At 40.3% G+C, this 21,718-nt stretch overlaps 1 protein-coding gene across 5 annotated transcripts in view; it reads right to left on the reverse strand.

Annotated features, from left to right (window-relative positions):
* Nucleotides 1-280: 280 nt before the first annotated feature.
* The window catches only part of STAG2 (STAG2 cohesin complex component), a 223,882-nt gene continuing 202,444 nt past the window's right edge, over nt 281-21,718 (reverse strand). For all 5 annotated transcript variants that reach the window (XM_075940974.1, XM_075940976.1, XM_006115390.4 and 2 more), the window contains 6 exons: nt 17,138-17,343; nt 16,450-16,639; nt 16,249-16,362; nt 14,492-14,618; nt 7,125-7,202; nt 281-2,407 (listed from right to left, as the gene is read on the reverse strand). In XM_075940974.1, the coding sequence (XP_075797089.1) occupies nt 2,384-2,407; nt 7,125-7,202; nt 14,492-14,618; nt 16,249-16,362; nt 16,450-16,639; nt 17,138-17,343 (739 nt within the window). In that variant the 3' untranslated portion in view covers nt 281-2,383. The remainder of the gene's footprint in view (nt 2,408-7,124; nt 7,203-14,491; nt 14,619-16,248; nt 16,363-16,449; nt 16,640-17,137; nt 17,344-21,718) is intronic.

Consider the following 21,718-nt stretch of genomic DNA (forward strand, 5'->3'; position numbering starts at 1 on the left):
ATAGTTATAAATGTCAGACAAGGTCAATTAGTAGAGGAAAGGACTCCAACATACCTTTAAGAACAGAAATACTAGAGAGCAGGTACTGTCACACTTTTTTAAACCAATTGGTCATTGATTTCCTGGCATACAAGGGTATTGTACAAATCTTAAAATTTTATTTTCAGGTTCTAGCCTCTTTAAAAGCTTACTTTGTATTTACACTGCTAAAGATTTGTATTACAAGTTTATCCCAAATTAAATAATATTTAAAACAATCATGATTGCATAACTTTTCTACTTTAAATTATTAACCCAATTAGTGCTTTATTCACATTTTAAAAACTTGTACATTTTATTACAAATATAAAACAGTGCAGTTTTCCATACATTATCTCAACTCTGAGACAAACACTTAAAAGACATGGAAAAAGATTTAATTTCTATAAACATAATAACATTTGCATCACTCACATCCTTATTTTCAATGTCCTTCCCTATCCCCTGATTTAAAAAGATCAAACATACAACATACTGTAGGTTTATTTTTATTCAAAAAGTTACTGTCTCAAGACATAAATACAAATCAGAAAACAGTACAATTAGGACAATAGAATGTGGAGGACAACAGGTTAAGGTAAATATATAAAACATTTTAGCTGGTTGAAAACATAAAGCTGTAAGAACTGCTTTCACAAAGAAACACTCGTTCAAGAGTAAGAAAAAATCAATTAAAGTTTAAAATCATATATACAGTCCTCTCAGCAGTTCTATTAAATGCAGTGGTGTGAAAAACAATATAGGCAGTACTTTTAGACATGAGAATATTTATTTATGTAAAATGAGTTAGGCAGATCTGGTTTTGAGAATACTGTTATCCCATGACTTAGTAAAATAATTACAATTTATCATGATCCTTTAGATAATCTATGGTTTTTGGCTACCACAGCCCAATGTTTAATTTCTGAATCTAAAAACAGGAAGCCTTTTTGTATTCACCCATTTGGGGAAATTCTTGTATTGCAAGCGTATTAAGGCATGGAATGATTAAAATAATATACCTCAAGAACTGAGAGACAACTGACAAAAAATATACATATGTAATATAAGTTAATATTTCCTTTAAAATGATGTCTAGCTGCCTAAGCCTTGCAAAATAAGTTGATGTCAAAATGGCATAGATCCACTTTCTGTTTTAAACTGATTTAATTTATTTGTGAAAGGACAAAAATGGAGTTTAAAGCTTAGCTTTCAAAGAATATTATGGGGTGATTTATGAATTCTATTATCCAATTTAATTTACATACAGAAGAAATGTACTGTAACCTGTTAGAAGTATCTTTAACCTGAAGACTGCTTGCAAAGACAGATAGATAAAACAATATAAAATACAAATTTAAAAATCATTTTTAAAGCATGAATTCTCATGCTTTTCTATTTTTAAACATTGTTAAACTTTCAATATATTTCTGAAACCTCATAATTTTAAGTTGGAATTTAAAAGTAAGAAAAAACTAAACAAACTGCGCAATTATAAAATCAGCACCAATTTATATATATATATAATTTTATTTAAAATTTAGATCCCTATTCCCACACTCTAATAAGCTGTATAATTTTTTGTTTAGAATTTTTCTGCAAACATACTACAATAAGCTTCTTTTATTTGGAGACAAAATACAGTGGCACTACTGGAAGGAATTTCACAACATTACATTTTTCTTAAAGGACAAGCAAACTTTCAGGGTTGATAATGGGGCAAGCATGATTGAGTTATGTTATTTTCTGGCAGTTCTGAGAAGGCAAGGATGAAGCTTTTTGATTCAAAAAATATTTTAGATGAAAAAAAATTATAAAATTCTGCATTTAAGTTTACTTTTCTCCATGATTATCTCAATTAAAATCAAAGCTTCTCTTTATGCAATTTAAGCATTTAATTTTAAATGCCCAAACTCTTCTGCTTTTACAATTCTAGAAAATCAATTCACCTGTCACTTCAGTTCATGGATCTAAACAAATCCAGAAGAGTGCATGATTATTTAGTACACCTAATAAATGTATAAAAAGAGGTGCTCAAAACTGTACCAAGCACTTCTTAGAATGTTAGATTAAAACAAAGGTGGAATACTACTTATGATTCTGAAATAATAATCTGATAACACATAAAATATTGGTTTTTCAACAAAAACTGTAGCTTATCCTTAAACTGTTTACTTGTCCTTTACATTTCATTTTTCAGGCAAACAAAACTGCCCCTTCAATGCACTTGATCTTGAAAGCATGTCATTCTCCTTAGAGAAAAATCTGTTCAGAATTTCACTGTATCTACCACAATTTTGTATTTAAAAACTTCCTCTTCCACATAGAAAATGACTTCATCATGGATTTATTTGCTGATCCGGTATTAAAACATTGACACCCCAAGAACCTAACACAAAGAGAAAAATCATGTATATTAACAATTCACTTGCTATCTGATCTATATTTTTCTACAAATTCTAGCTTAAACATTAAAAAAACCCAGAGTGCACTACTTAGTTTACATCACATCAAAACACAAAAAAATGCTTCCAAGTTTTCTATAGTTTCCTAACTCCAAAATGAAGAAATTATTGAATCTATAGTATTGAAAACAAAACATCTTGTATTTATTTGTTAGAGGGTCCTCAAAAAATTAAAAATACGTCTGCCATAAAAAAAACATGACAGTTCCTCATATTTCTATTCATTTAGATAATAATTAACAATTAATCTGGAATTCTTTGAAGATGACAATTTCTCATATCCAAAACAAAAGTTGAGCATCCTGTTATGCAATCTCCAGAATAGTTAAAAGGCAGCCATGGATTGAGTGGCCTACATACATGTATGTACTGATGTAGATTGTGTCAACAAAGATTTCTTGCCTCTCAGTTGCTCTCCAGGGTTAGGTCTACACAGCAACATTATTTTGAAATTAAAAAAAAGAGTGTTTCTACAGAGCAAGCCATTATTTCAAAATAATGGTGAGCTGGAGGACTTCTTATTCTGATTCCTGTAACCCTCATTTCACAAGGACTAATGGGGTGTTCTTTCACAAAGAGTGTTCTTCCTTTTGACTTCTTGCTGGGTAGGCAAGGCCAAATTAAGCTATTTCTACTTCAGTTACGCAACTGACATAGCTGAAGTTGCATAGCTTAATTCAACTTTTGCCCTGCTGTGTAGATGTGCCCCAGGATATAGAGACTAAATAGTGGGTATTGATAAAGGCAACTTACTTAGAAAAATACAACTAGTAAGGAATTCAATAAAACCAAAACCTCATTTAAAGAGAGACCACATGATTAAGAGAAAGAAAGCTGGATCTTGGTGAAGATTCTGGAAGACTTCTAGGATGAATCTCACACCATGGAGAGGAAGCTGCTTCCTGAACCCATCAAAAGCAGGTTTCAGGACTAACTGCCCTCCCCCCAAAATATCTAGATGCACTAGTTTTCCTCCTTTGCTTTTTGTAAGATTTTGATAATCAAAATATAGTGCAGATATATAAATGAAACTTCATTCCCTGTAATAGCAAGAATTTATCTAATACCGATGTTCACACTCTCCCTGGTATCAAAACACCACTTAATGTTGACCTTGGCCCTAATAATTAACTCAACACGCAACTGAACTAAACTACAAGAGGCAAACAAATACACTGTGATGAGATACCAGTAATCCTGTGTGCCAATGACAACATGCGCACCTCAAAACAAGTGAGATCACAAGGAACTTACCATAACTTCTTAATGAACTAAATTGTGAATTCACATGATAATTTGTAGAGGCACACAGACAATCCTAACTGTTTTAACTGGGGCACAAACTCCAAGAGTGAGGTATCTGTACAAGCAGTTCCATGAAGAAACCTGTACTAACCCTATCCAGGAGGTGTGTGTGTTTACAAAATTAGACAGCATAATTGATTTAGTCCTTTTAAATACTGAATGGTATAATTCCTGAATGATGTTTTATACAGATTATAAGCACTGCCTTTCAAATAAATAGCAGTTCAAGACAGATTTTTTTTAAATCTTTAAATGTAAGCAGATTAACTCATTTAGTACTGCACATTCACTTCACTCAGTTGCTCTGGAGACATGCACTTGCAGTACTGTAATTTATCATCTGCTGCCACCATGTGGTCATGCTAATAAACTGCAAGTACAGGTGTATGTTTAAATTTAAGCTCTAATTTAGGATAAGGTAGGGGGCTATGTACCCTGGTGCTACACTTGCAACGCTCTCCCCCCTGCAAGGGATAGGCAACCCTGGCTCCTGGGAAGGCTTGTCTCTGGCCACGCCAGCCCGGGTCCCTCTCCTTCCCTCCACACTTGCCCCCTGCCACTGCATCAGCCCAGGTCCCTTCTCTCCCCCCAATGCTGCTGTGTCTTCCCTGAATCCTTTCTCTCCCACCCCTCCCAACCTTAACCCCCCTACCCATCCTGACTGAGGCCACATGAGCAACAGCCCTCTTCCCCGTGGCTTCTGGGGAAGATGAGAGTCTGTGTGGCTCGCCCTCCCCCCCCCCCCCGCCTCCTCCTGGGTATGGGAAGGCCACGCAGCTCACAATTCCCACTCCTCCTTCTAGAGCATGTGGAGGGGAGAGGGAGATAAGGGGAAGGGTCATGTGGCTTGCAGCTGCTGTCCTGGGAGACGCTGGGCCTAGGGTTGCCAGGTATCCGGTAATAAACTGGACAGTCTGATATTTTTGCCTCCTGTCTGGTAAAAAAAAATACTCAGAAAATGCAGGACACCTAAAATGTCCAGTACTTTCTGATTTTTCCCTGGCCAGGAGGCGAAAATCCTGGGCTGTCCAGCTCAATATAGAGGCAGACTGGCAACCCTAGTGCTTACTGGGGAGCTGTTCAGCCTGGCACAGGGAGGCAAGATGGTGGGTGGTCACTGACAGCCTGTTAGGGCCAAAAAGCCTCACCAGCAGCTTTTAAAGGGGCCACTTTTTTTTTCTCCTCAACAAACTTTTTCCTGGTGGTTTTTTTTTATTGTTGTTGGGTATTTTTTGTGAAACCATCTGGCAACCCTAGCTGGGCCCAAGTCATACCAACCCTCCTTTCCCATAGCTGGGAAGAGGAGGGAAGGGCTGGGGCTCAAGGCAGCCCCAGGCCTCAATGTGGATCCTGGGAAGGGCCAGGCCGGGGTTTGGTGGGGCTTTTCCTGTGGGATGCAGTGTGACAGGATGACATCACACTGTCATCCTGCAAAAAACCTTTTAAAAATATATATAGGGAAATCCCAGGTAAAAGTATTTGCTCTGGTGTGTTTTAGTGAAAGTGTGGTACAGAAGAGGCAGGCAGCAGGAAAGAAACAGAAGCAGGCCTATAGTAAACATGAAGGCTTTGACTTGAGTTTTGAAGTTAGAACTATCAGATTGGATCCTGGATTCAGAGGAACAGAACTGGCTACCAGGCTGAGTATCATCAACATGTCAATAAGATGAAAAAGATGTTTAAAACAATTCCACTATCTACCATTAATAAAAATCAAGATTATGGGGGAGGCCTTATGTTTTACATTTGACATAAAGCTTAGTAGGCGGTTGGTGTTGCTATCAGAGGAGAGCACAAAAATCCCATTAAAAGTCCATACTTTGGAAAGACTTCCTGCTATCAGAAAATGCCTGCTAAAATGGAGTACGTATGTAAGCCAGATAAATGGACGCACAGACGGATCTGTGTGTATTAAATCTTCAGTGGAATTTATATTATGTATCCTTCTACTAAATAAACCCCACCCCTTTATAATTTTGACTACGTGTATATCAAATCGTTTTTCCTAATTTTGCTTTATTTCTCATGCCCCCACGAAGGTTTCCTATACCCAAAGAACATCTTCTCATACTGCTTTTTCCTACCAGAGTCTGGCTAGTTGGGTTGCTACAGCTTGTTATTGTCTCTGTAATTTTGTAATACTAAGAGAATGCTGAAAATGACTAAAAATGACAGCTGGTTCTGAGAAGGAAGGAAAAAGGATGTTTTCAGCTGTTTGCTTTCAGAATTTCTTTAGCCATTTTTTCTGCCTTCCACCAGACAACAAAAGGACTTCAAAGGAAAACTGCCATTTCCCCTTCCCAGCCTAGGCACTGTGATCAGCAGCATTAGTAAAGTAAAACCACAATACTTTTAACTGGCTCTGACTGATTAAAGGAGCTAGATTAAAGGTTTCTGGTCCAGCTTGTTGATCTATGATGATAAGTTTATATGGAAGCTGGGAACAGAAGAGACATGGGTGGGGAAAGAGAAAAATAGCTATTGAAGTGGATATCACAGGGTTTATGAAAAATAAAATGTCTATGCCCAATAGAAGTAACTAGAGATGCAAAATTCTATTTAAAAAGTTAAATATTTAAATGTTAAGTGTAACGGCTTAACCAGGATCATGGGAGGTAGGGGTGGGGTGTTCTAGCTTGGGGTTAACTTTTTACATCCTTATAGATAACTGGGGAAACATATTTAAACATTTCTCCCCTATTTAAATTTTGTAATCCATGTAACACAAAGGATGCAAGGAATACATATTTTGATTGGTGAGGAGACCCCAGTCAGCCACTGCTGACAACTGGCTGTGAAGTCACCCTAATGGCTCAATCAGCAAGAACAAGGATCTTTGTCTTGGAATCCAGTCATATAGTATATAATGCATACTATTAACTGCTCCCACGGAAATGTCTTTTCACATTAGCAGTACTGTCCTCTTCTCATTTTGGTTTTTATATAACTACAGGGAATTACATTTAGAACACAGAAAATCAGAAAACCCTTACTATCAACAGAATGTGGTATTTCTGTCATCCCTACTTAGAAATTCAAGAATACTGTTTACATTAATTACTTGTCATGTGATTGGAAAAAAGCCACTACTGATGTCATATGGACTACCTTGTATTACACAATAAAATTCAAAAAATTTAAAAAATAAAAGTACATCAGAAAATAGCTTCATCAACTATATACCAGTTGTCAAAATAATTACAAGGCAATATTTAATATTTGATTAAATGTCCAGTGCCTTGAGAATTCCTTTCCAACTACACACCCAGGTTTATTATATATTTACTCCTACAATTAAATTTCTTTTCAGTTTTCCCCTCCTTTGACTATACCTACTGATTCATCCATGATTGAAGCAGGGTCAAAGAAATCTGGTTTTAGCTCCGTTCTCTCTCTCCTGTTCTTTGATGGTGGCTAAAAAAAGCAAGCAAGCAAACAGATGTCAAATATGTTAACAATAGGTTAAATTAAAGGTACAAAAAAGAATAATTTATTTTGAGCACAAATTATACTTATACTTCAAAAGGGTAAAAATGATTTTTAGATAAAAACTTACCTGTGTAACTGTCTTTTGTTTTTGGTATGACAGTTTGAACAAGTAGTATATTAAGTGACAAATATTTTACAATATATTCAAAACTCAACAAAATAAACTTCAAGAAATAAAAGGTTACTTTGAAATTCTTTGAGATGCATGTTCCCTATGGTTATTTCTGCAGGCTACACATGCACTGTGTGCGCCCAAGAACAAAAAGTCTTCAACATCCGCATCTACTTGTTCAAGCCTACACTTCCTCATGCTCCCAACCAAGGGCAGAACGAGTCCCATGAACGAACCACATCCCCAGTTCTGGATTATCATAAATCACAAGATGACCTGAGGGGGAAGTAGGGCGGGCTATGATGTACCACACATCTATGACAACTCTAGTTATTATAAAGTAAGTAACTTTCCTTTTCGTCTTCAAATCCTGCTCCCTATGGATAGTCACCCTGTATCAAAGGCGAGGTCTCCAACTGAACCTTGAACCATAATTCAATGTCTGCTGAAGGTGTGTATGAAACCACAAGTAGCTGCTTTGTATATCTCTGAGGGAGATATTCCCTGTAAGAAGGCTTACAGTGCTGGCTGACTGCTCGTAAACTAGGTTGAGATGGGACTTGAATAAGATTATAGTAAAGGATACACTACAGAAATCTATAGAAAATCCACAGAGCCTTGGAAAAGAATTAACCATCCCTTTCAGTCTTTCAGAAACAGTAGTGAACAGCCCTGAAGACTTCTGAAAAGGTGCAAATTCTGTGCAAGTAGAAGACTAGAACCCTGCACACATACAGAGAAGGGAGGCTTGTCTTTTGCAAACTACGGTGAGATGTAAACTACCAGAAGATGAAAAATCTGATTAAAGAGAAATTCATAAAGCTCTAGATCAGTGTTCTCCAACCTTTTTACACCCAAGATCACTTTTTAAATCTCAGAATAGGCAAAGATCTACCGCCCCGCCCCTTCCTTGAAGCCCCGCCCTCTCTATTCTTCTCCTGTCCATCACTTGCTATCTCCAGCCCTTACTTACACACACTGATAAAAATTTTATTTTTAAATTATGAGATATATAAAATTAAAATCACGTGTTTATAGTTATGAAATAAATGGTCTATTTTTTATTCATGCTATTTAAATCTAAAATGAAGCATTTATAATTATACATTTTGTGGGGACAGAGTTCTGAGGCTGGGGGAAGGGAAGAGGGAACAGGATGCTGGGAGGGCAGAGGACAGGGTTCTGCAGCTGTGGACAGGGTGCCAGTGGGGACAGAGTTCAGGGAGTGGGGACAAGAATGGGGACAGAGCTCGGGGAGCGGGGACAGAGCTCGGGGAATGGGGACAGAGTTCTGTGGCTGGGACCAGGGGAGTGGGGACAGTATTCTGTAGTTGAGGACAGGGGAGTGGGGACAGTATTCTGTAGTTGAGGACAGGGGAGTGGGGACAGCATTCTGTAGCTGGGGAGTGGGGACAGGGGAGTGAGGTGCCAGTGGGGGCAGAGAGTCCCCTGCATCTCCCTTCTCCCAGGATTCTCCCCTCCGCCCCAGGGAAGCCCCGCGCGCGCTTGTCCCGGCGCCAACCCCCCCGCACTGGAAAGCCTGGCGCACACACCTGCCCCGGGGCCAACCCCCCAGCGCACCTCCCACGGGGCTGACTCACCCCTCCTGTGCAGTGCAGGGAGCTGATGCTCCCTCCTGCAGTACACCCGGCTGGCAGAGCAGCTAGCGCACTTCTGGAATCGCCAGAAGTGGCGCTAAGCTGCGGGACTTCTGAAGCCGACACTACCTCCGTTTTCTCTTGAGGTGAGTAGTGGGACTTCTGGGGGGTTGGAGGGAAATGGGGGCGGGGCAGACAGGACGCCTCGCAAGTGACTGGTCAAGGCCTCGCGATCCACCAGTAGCTCGCGATCAACCTGTTGGTGACCACGGCTCTAGATATATGAACTTTGGATTTAGCTGCAAGGAAATCCTACCCTTGTGAAAAGCTGTGTAAGGTGAGACTGCCACAGAGACTCCAAGCTCCGCAACCCTCCCCAACCCTTCTAACAGAGATAACTTAAAAAGTCTCCTTCTTGATAGCAAAGAAAAGTGCAAGAGACAACAGGAGAACAAGAGTTCAAACAGTGGTCCCATAAGAGCAGAAAAGACAAGGTTCAAATATACAAGCAGTCCTACAGGGGAGGGAAAACGTTAAGAATGTACCATATGGAGCCAACAAGACAAGATGCAAAGAGAATCCATTATGAAGAGAATTCCTAATACCATGGGGTATGTCTATACTACCACCCTAGTTCAAACTAGGGTGGTTAATGTAGGCAACCGGAGTTGCAAATGAGGCCCGGGATTTGAATTTCCCGGGCTTCATTTGCATATTGCCAGGCGCCGCCATTTTGGACTCCGTGCCCACGGCTACACGCGGCATGAACTAGGTAATTCGGATTAGGCTTCCTATTCCGAACTACCGGTACACCTCGTTCCACGAGGAGTAACGGTAGTTCGGAATAGGAAGCCTAATCCGAACTACCTAGTTCATACTGCGTGTAGCCGTGGGCACGGAGTCCGAACTAGCGGACATTTAAAAATGGCGGCGCCCAGCAATATGCAAATGAAGCCCGGGAAATTCAAATCCCGGGCCTCATTTGCAACTCCGGTTGCCTACATTAACCACCCTAGTTCGAACTAGGGTGGTAGTGTAGACATACCCTTAGGAAGTAAGTGGTGCTGCTGGCACCAAAGGGATAATCATTTTTTTTAGTGGCACAGATTTTCCCCTCTCTGTTTTCGCTGTCCATCTAAAAACATGAGAGATACAGAGAAGATGAACTAGGGTGGTTCATTGTACCCCTGTTCTGGGACAGTAGATTCAGGAATAATTAATTGTAGGTGGATGAACAGATGGGAAGACAACTGTAGGATGGTGGTGAAGCAAAAATGCCTTGGCCACCAGCAAGTTATCAGGATTACTGCTGCCTAGTCATGCTCAATATTCCTGAGCTTGGGAGGTAGCAGGGGGGTGGGAGTGTTATCAGTGGAGCTGACCACTGGCACCAAGAATATGGCCAATTTGGACTTAAGTCTTAAGTAGTCTAGGAGTGATGTGCTGGGCACTTCTTGCTTTGTTATACTACAAAGAAGATGCCAAGATAGGACCCCCCCCCCACTCCGGCTCCACTTCCTCTTCAACCCTACTACTGAAAGGGTGGGGTGGAGTTCTGATTCATGATCTGTGTTCAAATGCCTGATCTGTGTTCAAATTGAGAGTGCTTTGTTCCAGGTGGGCCTTCAGGGGCTGATTGGATTAGAGGCAATGCTTTGAGACGGGCCTAGCCTCAGCCTTATAAAAAGGCAGCCAGCGTGAATGCAGCGAGCAGGGCAGCAGCCAACAGGGGAGTTTGCCTGGGAAACGTCCAAGAGGAGCTCAGATAAGTGTGGCTTTTGGGGGCTATGTTGTGAACTGGTGGGGTGAGTATCAAAGTGTTTGTCTGTGATCATTTGTTTGACTGTGTGTTTGACGGCTTGAAAAGAGCAGCAGTTTGAAAAGAGCGGCAGTTGGAAAGTTTGAAAAGTGTAAACTGCTGACTGAATTAGAGACAAAGCTTTCAGCCAGGCCTAGCCTCAGCCTTATAAAAAGGCAATCAGAGCGAACGCAGTGAGCAGTGAACAAGGGAGTTTGCTTGGGAGTTAGCTTTGGGGGAAGCCCCATAGTATTTGGTGGTCTTTTCCTTGATTTTTTTTTCTCTTCCACCCTTCAAGGGGGCATTTAAAAATATCTGAGGAATCTCTCTGAAGGCAGGCAGGTATGGATAGTGATAGGTCTGCTGCTGCTACCTGCACAGCAAGTGCCATGTTTGTCTTCCTCCCAGAAGACAGAAGGGAATTCACATGCACTAAGTACAAGCTGGTCGCCATTTTGGAAGAAAAAATTACAGGACTTGAGGCCCAAGTATCAACTCTATGTTCCATCAGAGAAGATGAAGACTTCCTCAATAGAAAGCATCATTTAATCCTGCAGGCACAGCAGGCTAAAAAGCCAGTGAAGGCAGTATAGGACAAGGAAGAAAATTAGGAGCATGTAACCTTTAGGACAGGCATGTCAAATTCAAAGCCTACTGAGGGCCGCAAAAATGAAAACTGATAGCTTTCAGGGCCACCAACGAAATTGTACTTATACTGAGATTCAGGCACCTCCACCAAGGAAATGTCTAGGGTGTTTGCCACTCTCTTATGTAAGCCCTTGAAGGACTTGAAATCATTGCCTGCAGCAGTTGGAGAAGATTGAATTGTCTCATCCGGAGAGGAGGCTGAAATGTGGGATGGAAGTAATGTATCCTCTTCCTGTGAATCGCAGACCTCTTCAATGTCTCCATGCATAACCTATGACCCTGTGGGGGAGGAGGGTCTGTGTTCCTGTGTAGGACGCACTGTAAAAAGCACCATATGGGGAGGCTGAACTTGCACCTTAATTGCGCCAAATGAGTCCCACCCTTGCCAGAGCTGGAGTCTAGTAGCAGGACTACCCTGCAACAGCAAACCCAGGAAGCCTGGCAGTCTTGCTGTTGCCTAATGGCACAGCTGGAGCCCAACAACTGGGCTGCCACCCAGCAATGCAACTACCCAGCAGACCTGGGAGGCAGCAGAGCCACAAGCAGGGGAGGGATGCCAAGTGGGAGGGCTAGGAGCCTGGGAACAGGGTGGCGCAACCAGGAACCCAGCAGTCCTGCTACTGCCCAGCAGAGCTGCACAGGGGGGCCTAGAGACAATAGAGCTGCCATCCAGGTGCACAACTACCTAGCAGGACTGCAAGATAGTGGGGCTGCCCCGGGGGCTGGAAGCTCAATGCATGGAGGGGCCAGCAGCAGGGGGGAAGCAGGCCAGGACGCTAGGAGCCAGGTCATGTCTGAGGAGGGCTAGTTTGGGGGGAGGGAGGGAAGAAGGGGGAGAATGACTTCCCTTGGTCTGGCAAAATTTCTCATCTGGGACTTGTCAGATCCCAAAGGTGCAAGACCAGGGAGGTCCAACCTGTAGCTTGTTTTAATTCAAGAAGTCATATCTGGACACCAACTTCTGGTAATTTGTAATACTAAACTGTCCAATGAGAAAAATCTTTCTTCTGGAGAGGTCCAGCTGCTTTGCATCTTTGTCCACAAGACTGGATCTGGCTGGTGTAACCAGCTTTTCCCAGTGACAACCTGGACCACCAAGGAGTTTGAATTAAGCTGAGAAAAATATTATGCTGCTTTGGGGGAAACAACATATTGTTCCTCAGCCCTCTTCAGGGTTGGATCACATATGGCAGGTGTATGCCAAATCACTCTGAAGAGAGTGACAGCCTGGAGAAAGTCTAGGAAGTCCTGGGTCAGATCTTGAACCACCTCTAGCAGAACCGGTCAGGAATTTTTGATTCTCCTAAAAGATTTTGGTATCACTTACAAGCGTCCATTAGTGATGGACATACTGCCTCAGTGGGAGAGGACAAAGAGAGCTCTGCTGGTGGATCTCCTGCAGTATAGACTAGTTGAGAAACCAATAAGAATTCATGAGGTTAATCAACTATTCAATTAACTGATATTTAACATCCCTAATGGGGAGCGGGGATACTGCCCTGAGGTGCCAGATGGATTGATATGCAGAGGAAGGGCTCAAGCAGGGTCTCATAGAGATTTCTATATGGCAGCAGTTTTCAAACTTCAGGTCACAACCCAGTTCTAGGTTGCTGAATGTAAGGCATGGGTTGCCCTGCTCAGCTGTTTAAAGGACCCTGGCAGCTGGTTTAAGCTGGATCACAACCCACACTTGAAAACCAGTAGTGCTAGTCCCCTGCCTGTTCTGATACTGCGCTGTCCCCTGGAAGCAGCCAGCAGTAGGTTTGGCTCATAGGCAGTGGAGTCTTGGAGCTCTGCATTTTGCACCTGCCCTGAGCTCAGTTTCATACTCCAACTGGTAACTTACTGGCCAGTAGGAGCTGGAAGAAGGGTGGTGACTACAGGCAACAGCCACACAGAGCCACTTGCATGCCTCAGCCTAGGAACTATATCTGCTGTTGGTTGCTGCCAGGGTGCAGCACGGTCCATGGTCCCAGGGAAGCAGAAAGCCTGCCTCTAGCATCCCCATTGTGCCAATGATTGGGAGCTACTAGAGGTGAAAGTCCACATTCCATGCCCCTGTACCAGCTGAGTCCTACCTCAACACAGAGTGCCCTTCAGTACCACAATCCCCTCATTTCTGGCCCCTGCCCAGAGCCTGCATTCTCAGTCTAGAGCCCTTACTCCCTCCCAGCAACTCAACCCTTCAACACCAGAGCCCCTTCCCACACTCTGAATCCCTTATTCCCGGCCTCACCCCTGCACTTCTGTCCCAGCTCTGAGCGCCCTCTCAGATCCCAAACTCCTTATCTCCAGCTCTGGGTCACCAGAAAAAAAAGCTTGAAAACCACTACTATGAAGTGCCTCCAGAGCCTGAACTCATGAGATTGTCTGGTATGTGGAAAGAAAGCACAGAAGATGCCACATTTTGGAACAATGTGTGCTTCTCCAAGGTAATACTGCTAGTCTTGTGCAGGGCATTCATTGGGATAATCCAGGGGACATTCCACTCCATATTTGAAGGCTGGAACTTTGGATATAATGGGGTCCTGAAACAGTGAGGGAACTATTGGGGAGAAGGAGGAAGGGGACCCACCTTATGCCCAACTCAATATCCAAAAGTTTAATCGCTATTTATATTTACAGATAATATCAAGCAGAATCCTAAAGGGGAAAAACAGACACTAGAAAATTCTGTTTCAGGGAAAAGGAATGGTAGAAAAGGAACTAGAGAGTTCATCATTCTATTCCACCCTCAGTTGAGAGCATGAGGAGGTGTGGGACAGACCAAGAGACACCACTATTAAAGAGCGCCGAGTCCTGGCCACTGGGAATGAATGTGCAACCCATACACCCAAGGGATACTATTCTAAATTCCTTTATGTTGCAGTTACAAAGAAACTTTGCTGCCAATATCTTCATGTTTACAAAAAAAAAAAAAAAAAAAAAAATCCAAACCTGCCAAATCTTCTAAAACCATCCTCAGGGTGATTAAAAAAATTCACAAGAGAATCATTACTGCCTTTAATTAAGAGTGAAACAGAAATAGGCTTAAATTAAAAAAATGAAATTTTCTTACCAAATCGATGTCCATGGTGTCAAAATCCATGCCTTCATTTAGGTCTTCGATTCGCCCTTCTGATGACATCATCACATCTTCAACAATCGGCTCCTCATCATCTTCCATCAGGCTTGTACCACGTCGACTAAAGAAATTAGAAGAAAAAAATTATTTAGCACCAGATCCAAGCTAAGATAAAAACTTATTAGAAAATCCTGCTATTTGCTACAGAATTGAGTATGAATTACTATACTAAAGAAAAAGTGATGAACTAAAGAAAGGCTGGTTACCTGTCACTGAACATGAACAACATAAAACTAGGCCCAGACCATGAAAAGGTCTCCTTCCTATTTTATATGAAGAGGAGACTGGGAACAATAATAAGATTTACTGTGCACCATCATCAATATGCAGATATAACCGATTTTGGAAAATCTTAGACTCATGGCCAATTTATTTGACCCAAATCTGAGATCTGAGGAGCTTATTTGGATTTGAGATCTTAATGAAGCAAAACTTTTGTTTTATTTTACCACAAAGAAACTGAACCACCTTCTCCAAGTGCAAGACTTCCTGAGATACTTTGATTATCTTATTCCTCAGGAAGAAAAAGAGATTAGATTCTCAGTTCTGCTGAGCTCTCAGGCTGCAAGTGGTGGAAAAAGAGCCCCCTAGGACAGATGGAGGAGCTGAATACAGGCCCAGCTTTACACAGAGGGCACCATGTACAGGCAGTAATCTTCTCAACCACCTTTTAGTCTCAAACAGCAATGCTAACAGTAATAGCAATCATAATGAAGGGTACATCTAGACTACAAGCCTCTTTTGAAAGAGAGCATGTAGACAGCAGCCACTTTTTTTCGAAAAAGAGAGCTGCTTTTTCCAAAGAGAGCACCCAGGTAGTCTGGATGCTCCCTTTCGAAAAAGCACAGTTTGCGTTTAATAATGCCTTTTTTCGAAAGAGCACTTTTGGCTATAAGGCTGTTGCTACACTTCAAAAGCAAAAACGCATCGACTATTCGATTAGTCACTTACCCGATAAGGCATTCCCATTAAGAATGTTAAGTATGTGGGAGACAGTGTTATTGTGAGTTTTGTTGTCATTTAGAAGAAGTAAGCAATGTTTTATAGTTCTACTTTTTTAGATCTCTGTAAGTCAGTTTGGACAATCTTAAGTCTATATCACTGGACTTCAACTAAATCTCTTTGAACTTACGAGTGTTTGTTTTTCAACAGTCACAAAACCAAACATGATCTTGGAATCAAGCCAGAGTTATTTTTTCTAAACATATAAAACTCTTAATCTTTTTACTCAAAAAGAACATACTGCATTAAAGATGTGTTTTAAAGTGCAATTCAATACAGTACACCCCAATTTCGCAATGATAAGAATTAATTTAGCATCAGATTCAAGTTCACATTTGTATCAAACTCATGTCATGATGAAAAGACATGCTATTATTTTAAATCTTCAGAAATCATATGAAAAATAAAAATAGTAAGAAATGAAGGAGTTTAAATAGCTTAATTATATAAGCTACATTCATTTTATCATCTTAGCTTTATCTCCATTTTACCATTGCTTACATCTTTAGGAATTATTAAGATGCTAATTGTCAAGATATCAAAGTAACTCAAAAATAGTAAATTTCAAAAGTGTAATAGGGGACCATATAGATACATATGATCTATGAATGATGCCATGAAAAAACAAACAAACAAACAAACAAAAAAAACCCTTAAAAATTGTCATCTTTTAACTCGTTCTTACTCACATGGCATGCTGCAAGTTAGTTCTCAGTTTGACATAGTTCATCGCTGCCCTCTCCTGTTGTTGTCTAGCTGCTTCTTCTTGTTGTCTTTGAGCCAACATCCACGTTACTTGTGTGCTTAAAAAAAATATATTCTCCTTTAAATGTGAACTGTTTTCATATCTCAACAGTAATACAATGCATATGTTAGCTGTCTCTACCTACTTGTAATCAAGTGGAGCTTGATGGTGTTCAGGCTGCATTGGATATACACCCATGTAACTTTCTTCGGGTCGCAACCTCTTGGGCTCCCTCATGATTGTGGAAGTGAGTTGTGGTGTCTGCATCATGACTGGTGTGTGCATTGTCTGCTCCCTGTTCAGCCACATGCTGTCACTACTACTGCTTTCTTCAGCTGAAAGGGAAAAACAGTATCAGCATATACTTCCCACAACAACTTAAAATCAAATTATTCAAATATGACAAATACAGATTGATACATCTTTCCTAATATATGTACAGGTGTCCATTACAGATCAATTTCTTAATTTTTAAGAATCTTCAGAGTAAGATATACTCAAGAATGCCTTGGTACAACTGAACATTGCATTAACTATTTTAAATGCCTCATCACTAAAAATATATTGTTATTTCTTCACTTTGTGCAAATCTCTTATTCAGGCCTTCTATTATTCAGGGTAGTATTGCAAAAACTAACTAACTCACTCACTCACTCACTCACTCACTCACTCACACATGTTGTAAAGAAGCATTAAAAAAAGACAGAAATATGCTAATCAACCTGACAAATATGGAAACTTAAGATGGTCAGATTTCAATCTTGTGTAAATGACATTGGCTCCATTAACTTCTGAAAAAGTCGGTATATTTTGTAGTAAGAAAAATTTCACACCTTCTGGTATTTTCCGCTTCCCTGTTGCTGGTTTTGTTTTCTTATTCCTTACTGTAGAACCTCGACTGCTGATTCCGCTAATTACTGACATAGTATCATCATCCCCTCCAGCTAGTAAGGAGTTCCTATAAGACATGAGTGGAAGCCACACATCTTCTCTTCGTAGAGACATCTGAAAGGTCATGAACTTCTCCAAGTAAACATACCTTTATAAAAAAGTAATGATTATAAGTATGCAGAAATATATTAAGACATTCTTATATTATAAGAAAAATAAGCCTATTTGAGAACTCAAAAACTTGTAGCTTAATGTCATCTTCATTCCTAATTTCCAAGACTTTTGTAATCTAATTGACAAAAAGTCTTGGACAACAGCAAACTCAACAAGTTGTCTAGATTTGTTCATCTACCTTAATGTGACAATAAAAAACAAATTATTTGCCTACTGATCATACTTGTTTATGCCAATCTAAAGTTACTCGTGGCATACAAAAATTCTATTTTAAGGATTATAAACACATTTAGTGTATAAACAAATGAAGGTTACTTGTAACTTGGTATATTCACAATCATGAGTAATGTGCTGACTCGTGCAGAATAACAATTGCTAAGCAGTGCCTGGTAAGGACACGTGTATACTCTCTTATCCCCCACACACATTCTGAGTGTAAAGAAGCCAATTAAGTGGGAGTTGCACCATGTCATTTTTTTCTACCCAGAGAAACCAAGTTAGGATTCTGAGAAACAGGAGAAAGTGGGCAAGAAGTGTGACTATATCAAAGAACTCAAGTTATAAGTAAGACTACTTCATTTATTCATATCTTAAATGTTTAAATCTGTAAAATGGAATCTTTGGTATTCCACTTTGCTTTGCTTGGACTTGAATGAATTTGTCTTTTATTGAGACTGCAAGGAAGAAGCTGCTTGCTGGTAATGCTGTGTGAGTTAAAAGATTCAATGAAGATTAAGGATAAAATTTTATCTGGTAACAAAAAGGGTGTAGGTGGATTTCTGTCTAGCCTTTGTTACTGAAAAGGACATCACTATGAAAGGCGAGATTTCTATAGTAATCTTCAAAATACAGTCCGTGGTCATCAATAGACCAGTGACATCTTCTTGAAGTAAGAGTATATGCCAAAACTCTAGCCAAAGAACCAAAAGTAAGAAAAGCCTTGAGAGCATGCTTTGTCACATTATGTCCCTCTCGCAAGACAGCACTGGCCAGTTTCCTCTATTTGGTAACTCTTGGACAAATGTGGTCATTTTCTCATACTCATGGAATTTCTAGTGAAACATTGCCACATGTAAATCAAAGCTCTAATATGTAGAGATTAAGAAAAATGTCTTTTCCGGACATTCAAATTCTTCCCTTCTTTATCTGTGGAGGTTGAAAGAGGCTGACCAGATATAATTATATTACTCACTACTGCAGCCATCAAAGAATGTGGCCAGGGAAAAATATACAAACATAAAACCCCCTCACATGTGATTTGACACAGTTCATTGACCTTACATACAAGCTGACAGGAACATAAAAACGTAAGAACACAAGAACGGCCATACTGGGTCAGACCAAAGGTCCATCCAGCACAGTAACCTGTCTGCTGACAGTGGCCAATACCAAGTGTCCCAGAGAGAGTTAACCGAACAGGTAACCATCAAGTGATCCTCTCTCCTGCCATCCATCTCCACCCTCTGACAAACAGAGGCTAGGGACACCATTCTTTACCCATCCTGGCTTATAGCCATGAATGGACTTAACCGCCATGAATTTATCTAGTTCTCTTTTAAACCCTGCTATAGTCCTAACCTTCACAACCTCCTCAGGTAAGGAGATCCACAGATTGACTGTGCTGTGTGAAGAAGAACTTCCTTTTATTTCTTTTAAACCTGCTGCCCATTAGTTTCATTTGGTGGCTTCTAGTCCTTATATTATGAGAATAAGTATATAACTTTTCCTTATTCACTTTCTCTACCCCACTCATGATTTTATATACCTCTATCATATTCCCCCTTAGTCTCCTCTTTTCCAAGCTGAAAAGTCCTAGTCTCTTTAATCTCTCCTCGCATGGGACCTGTTCCAAACCCCTAATCATTTTAGTTGCCCTTCTCTGAATCTTTTCTAATGCCAGTATATCTTTTTTCAGATGAGGAGACCACAACTGTACACAGCGGAGTTGTTGACTCGAGTCCCACAACTTGAACTCGAGTCTGACTTAAGTCGCCTAGGTGACTTGAGTTCATTGTTTGTGACTTGAGACTCGACTTGAGACTTGATAATTTTGTTAAATCAACTTGGTGAAAAAATTGTCTGAAAATGCCAATATTGATGGCTTGAACAAAAGTGACCTGACATTTTTTAAATTAAGACTCGAGACTCGACTTGAGACTTGAACTGTAGTGACTTGAGACTCAACTTGGACTTGACAATGACAACTTGAAGACAACACTGGTACGCAGTATTCAAGATGTGAGCGCACCATAGATTTATATAAGGGCAATAAAATAGTCTCCGTCTTATTCTCTAGCCCTTTTTTAATGATTCCTAACATCCTGTTTGCTTTTCTGACTGCTGCTGCACACTGCATGGATGTCTTCAGAGAACTATGCACAATGACTCCAAGATCTTTTTCCTGATTAGTTGTAGCTAAATTATCCCTCATCATATTATAGGTATAGTTGGGGTTATATTTCCAATGTGCATTACTTAACATTTATCCACATTAAATTTAATTTGCCATTTTGTTGCCCAATCACTTAGTTTTGTGAGATCTTTTTGAAGTTCTTCACAGTCTGCTTTGGTCTTAACTACCTTGAGCAGTTTAGTATCGTCTGCAAACTTTGCCACCTCACTGCTTACCCCTTTCTCCAGATCATTTATGAATAAGCTGAATAGGATTGATCCTAGGACTGACCGTTGGGGAACACCACTAGTTACCCCTCTCCATTCTGAAAATTTACCACTTACTCCTACCCTAGGTTTATTCCTATTCCTAGGTTAACGATGGCATGTTTTATATAAGGTTTATATGCACTCCCCACTATCACCCCACATAGGGAGCTATCACCCCACTGTGGAGCTATTTCAAGATATCAGGAATATCCTGAAATAGCTATTCCATGTATATTGAAGAAGCCTGTAATTTCAAAATAGATTTCGAACATAAAAACATAAGGAGGCAGGGATAATACAAACTGTTTTAGCAGATTACATGATACTATCCAAAATGTAGACACAAAGTGCTGATACTTTGGGGGCATAATTTTGGCAGGCTCAGATCTTTTGATTCTTTCTTGATGCTCTTCAATTGTGGATCTGTCATATGATCTGTTATGGATCTCAGTTGAGAAAAGACAGACCAAAGAATGAAGAGACATTAACTGTGAAAAAGGGCAGAGATGGTTCAGAGATAATCTTTCATCTTCCTCTCTTATCAGGAGTAGGGGGATTTAGACCTAAGAACTGACAAGGTCTTCCTTTTCCTATTTCCAAAAGATTTCTAATTCATATCCAAAGAACAATCAGATGCCAAACAATATGCTTCTACTACCACTACTACTACTACAACAGTCTTCAAATCAATCACTGGATACCCAGGTTGATAAAGACAACTGTGCTGATCTGACTGTGGTTGTCTTCTCCTTCACTTTATTCTTTGGAACTGATAAGCTATGCATAGGGTCCTTAAGTTCAGTCTGAACAGATTGTGCCTTTGACATTCTCTAAGCTTTAATGGGAGGATCTGACTAACTAGGCATGACACTTAGACAATCAACAAAGACACATCCCTTGGATTTTTTAGCACCTACCTTGATGCAGTTGGAACTGATAGATACCTCTTAGCCTTCAGATCTGAAGATTTCTTAACACCTAACAACCTCTCAGTGAGTTTTCTTAAGCAGGAGCAACTGCAGCCTTTTCTGCCTCTCATTAGAAGGTTTAACTGATGGAACACTGAGAAGAGTGACTCTCGCTAATGCACTCAACACATCTCCCTTGATCATCCAAGGCCAGAAAGATGGCTGGACAGAGAACATCCCTCAGAGCCTGGCTTGTTCTTTGGCTCTGACAGCCTATAAAACTAAACCTAAAAGTTCCACTTACTACAACACAAATTATTGTAACACTAAAAACAACAACAGGCTATCAAAGACACTAAGGTAGGAGTAAAAATCTGATCCAAAGGACTGGAACAGTTCACTTTCATCTAATGTTAGCAGTTGGAAGGAACTGTGTTGGGAGAAGGCACAGTGTCCCCTTGTATAGTTCCACTTTCAGAATGTTCATGAACGTTGAGATGAGGAAGTACACTTATGTTCTAAAAAGCATCACTCAGAAAGGTTGTATACGTAAGCTGCACTGGTTAGCTCATTACACATATTACTAGAATATATACAGTTACTTAAAGTGCAAGTTTTTCTAACTGTTAATGCTGTTTATTCATGGAAAGCTATGATTTCAATACTTGAAAGCAAAACAGAGGAAACCAAGTAACCTAGTAACAATTATAGAACATGTAACATTTCCTTAGTTTAACTAATATTACTGTGTAATTACTACAAAAATTAGGGACCCTGCTG

Source organism: Pelodiscus sinensis, chromosome 13 (genome assembly GCF_049634645.1).
Source record: "Pelodiscus sinensis isolate JC-2024 chromosome 13, ASM4963464v1, whole genome shotgun sequence".
NCBI classification, from domain to species: Eukaryota; Metazoa; Chordata; order Testudines; family Trionychidae; genus Pelodiscus; species Pelodiscus sinensis.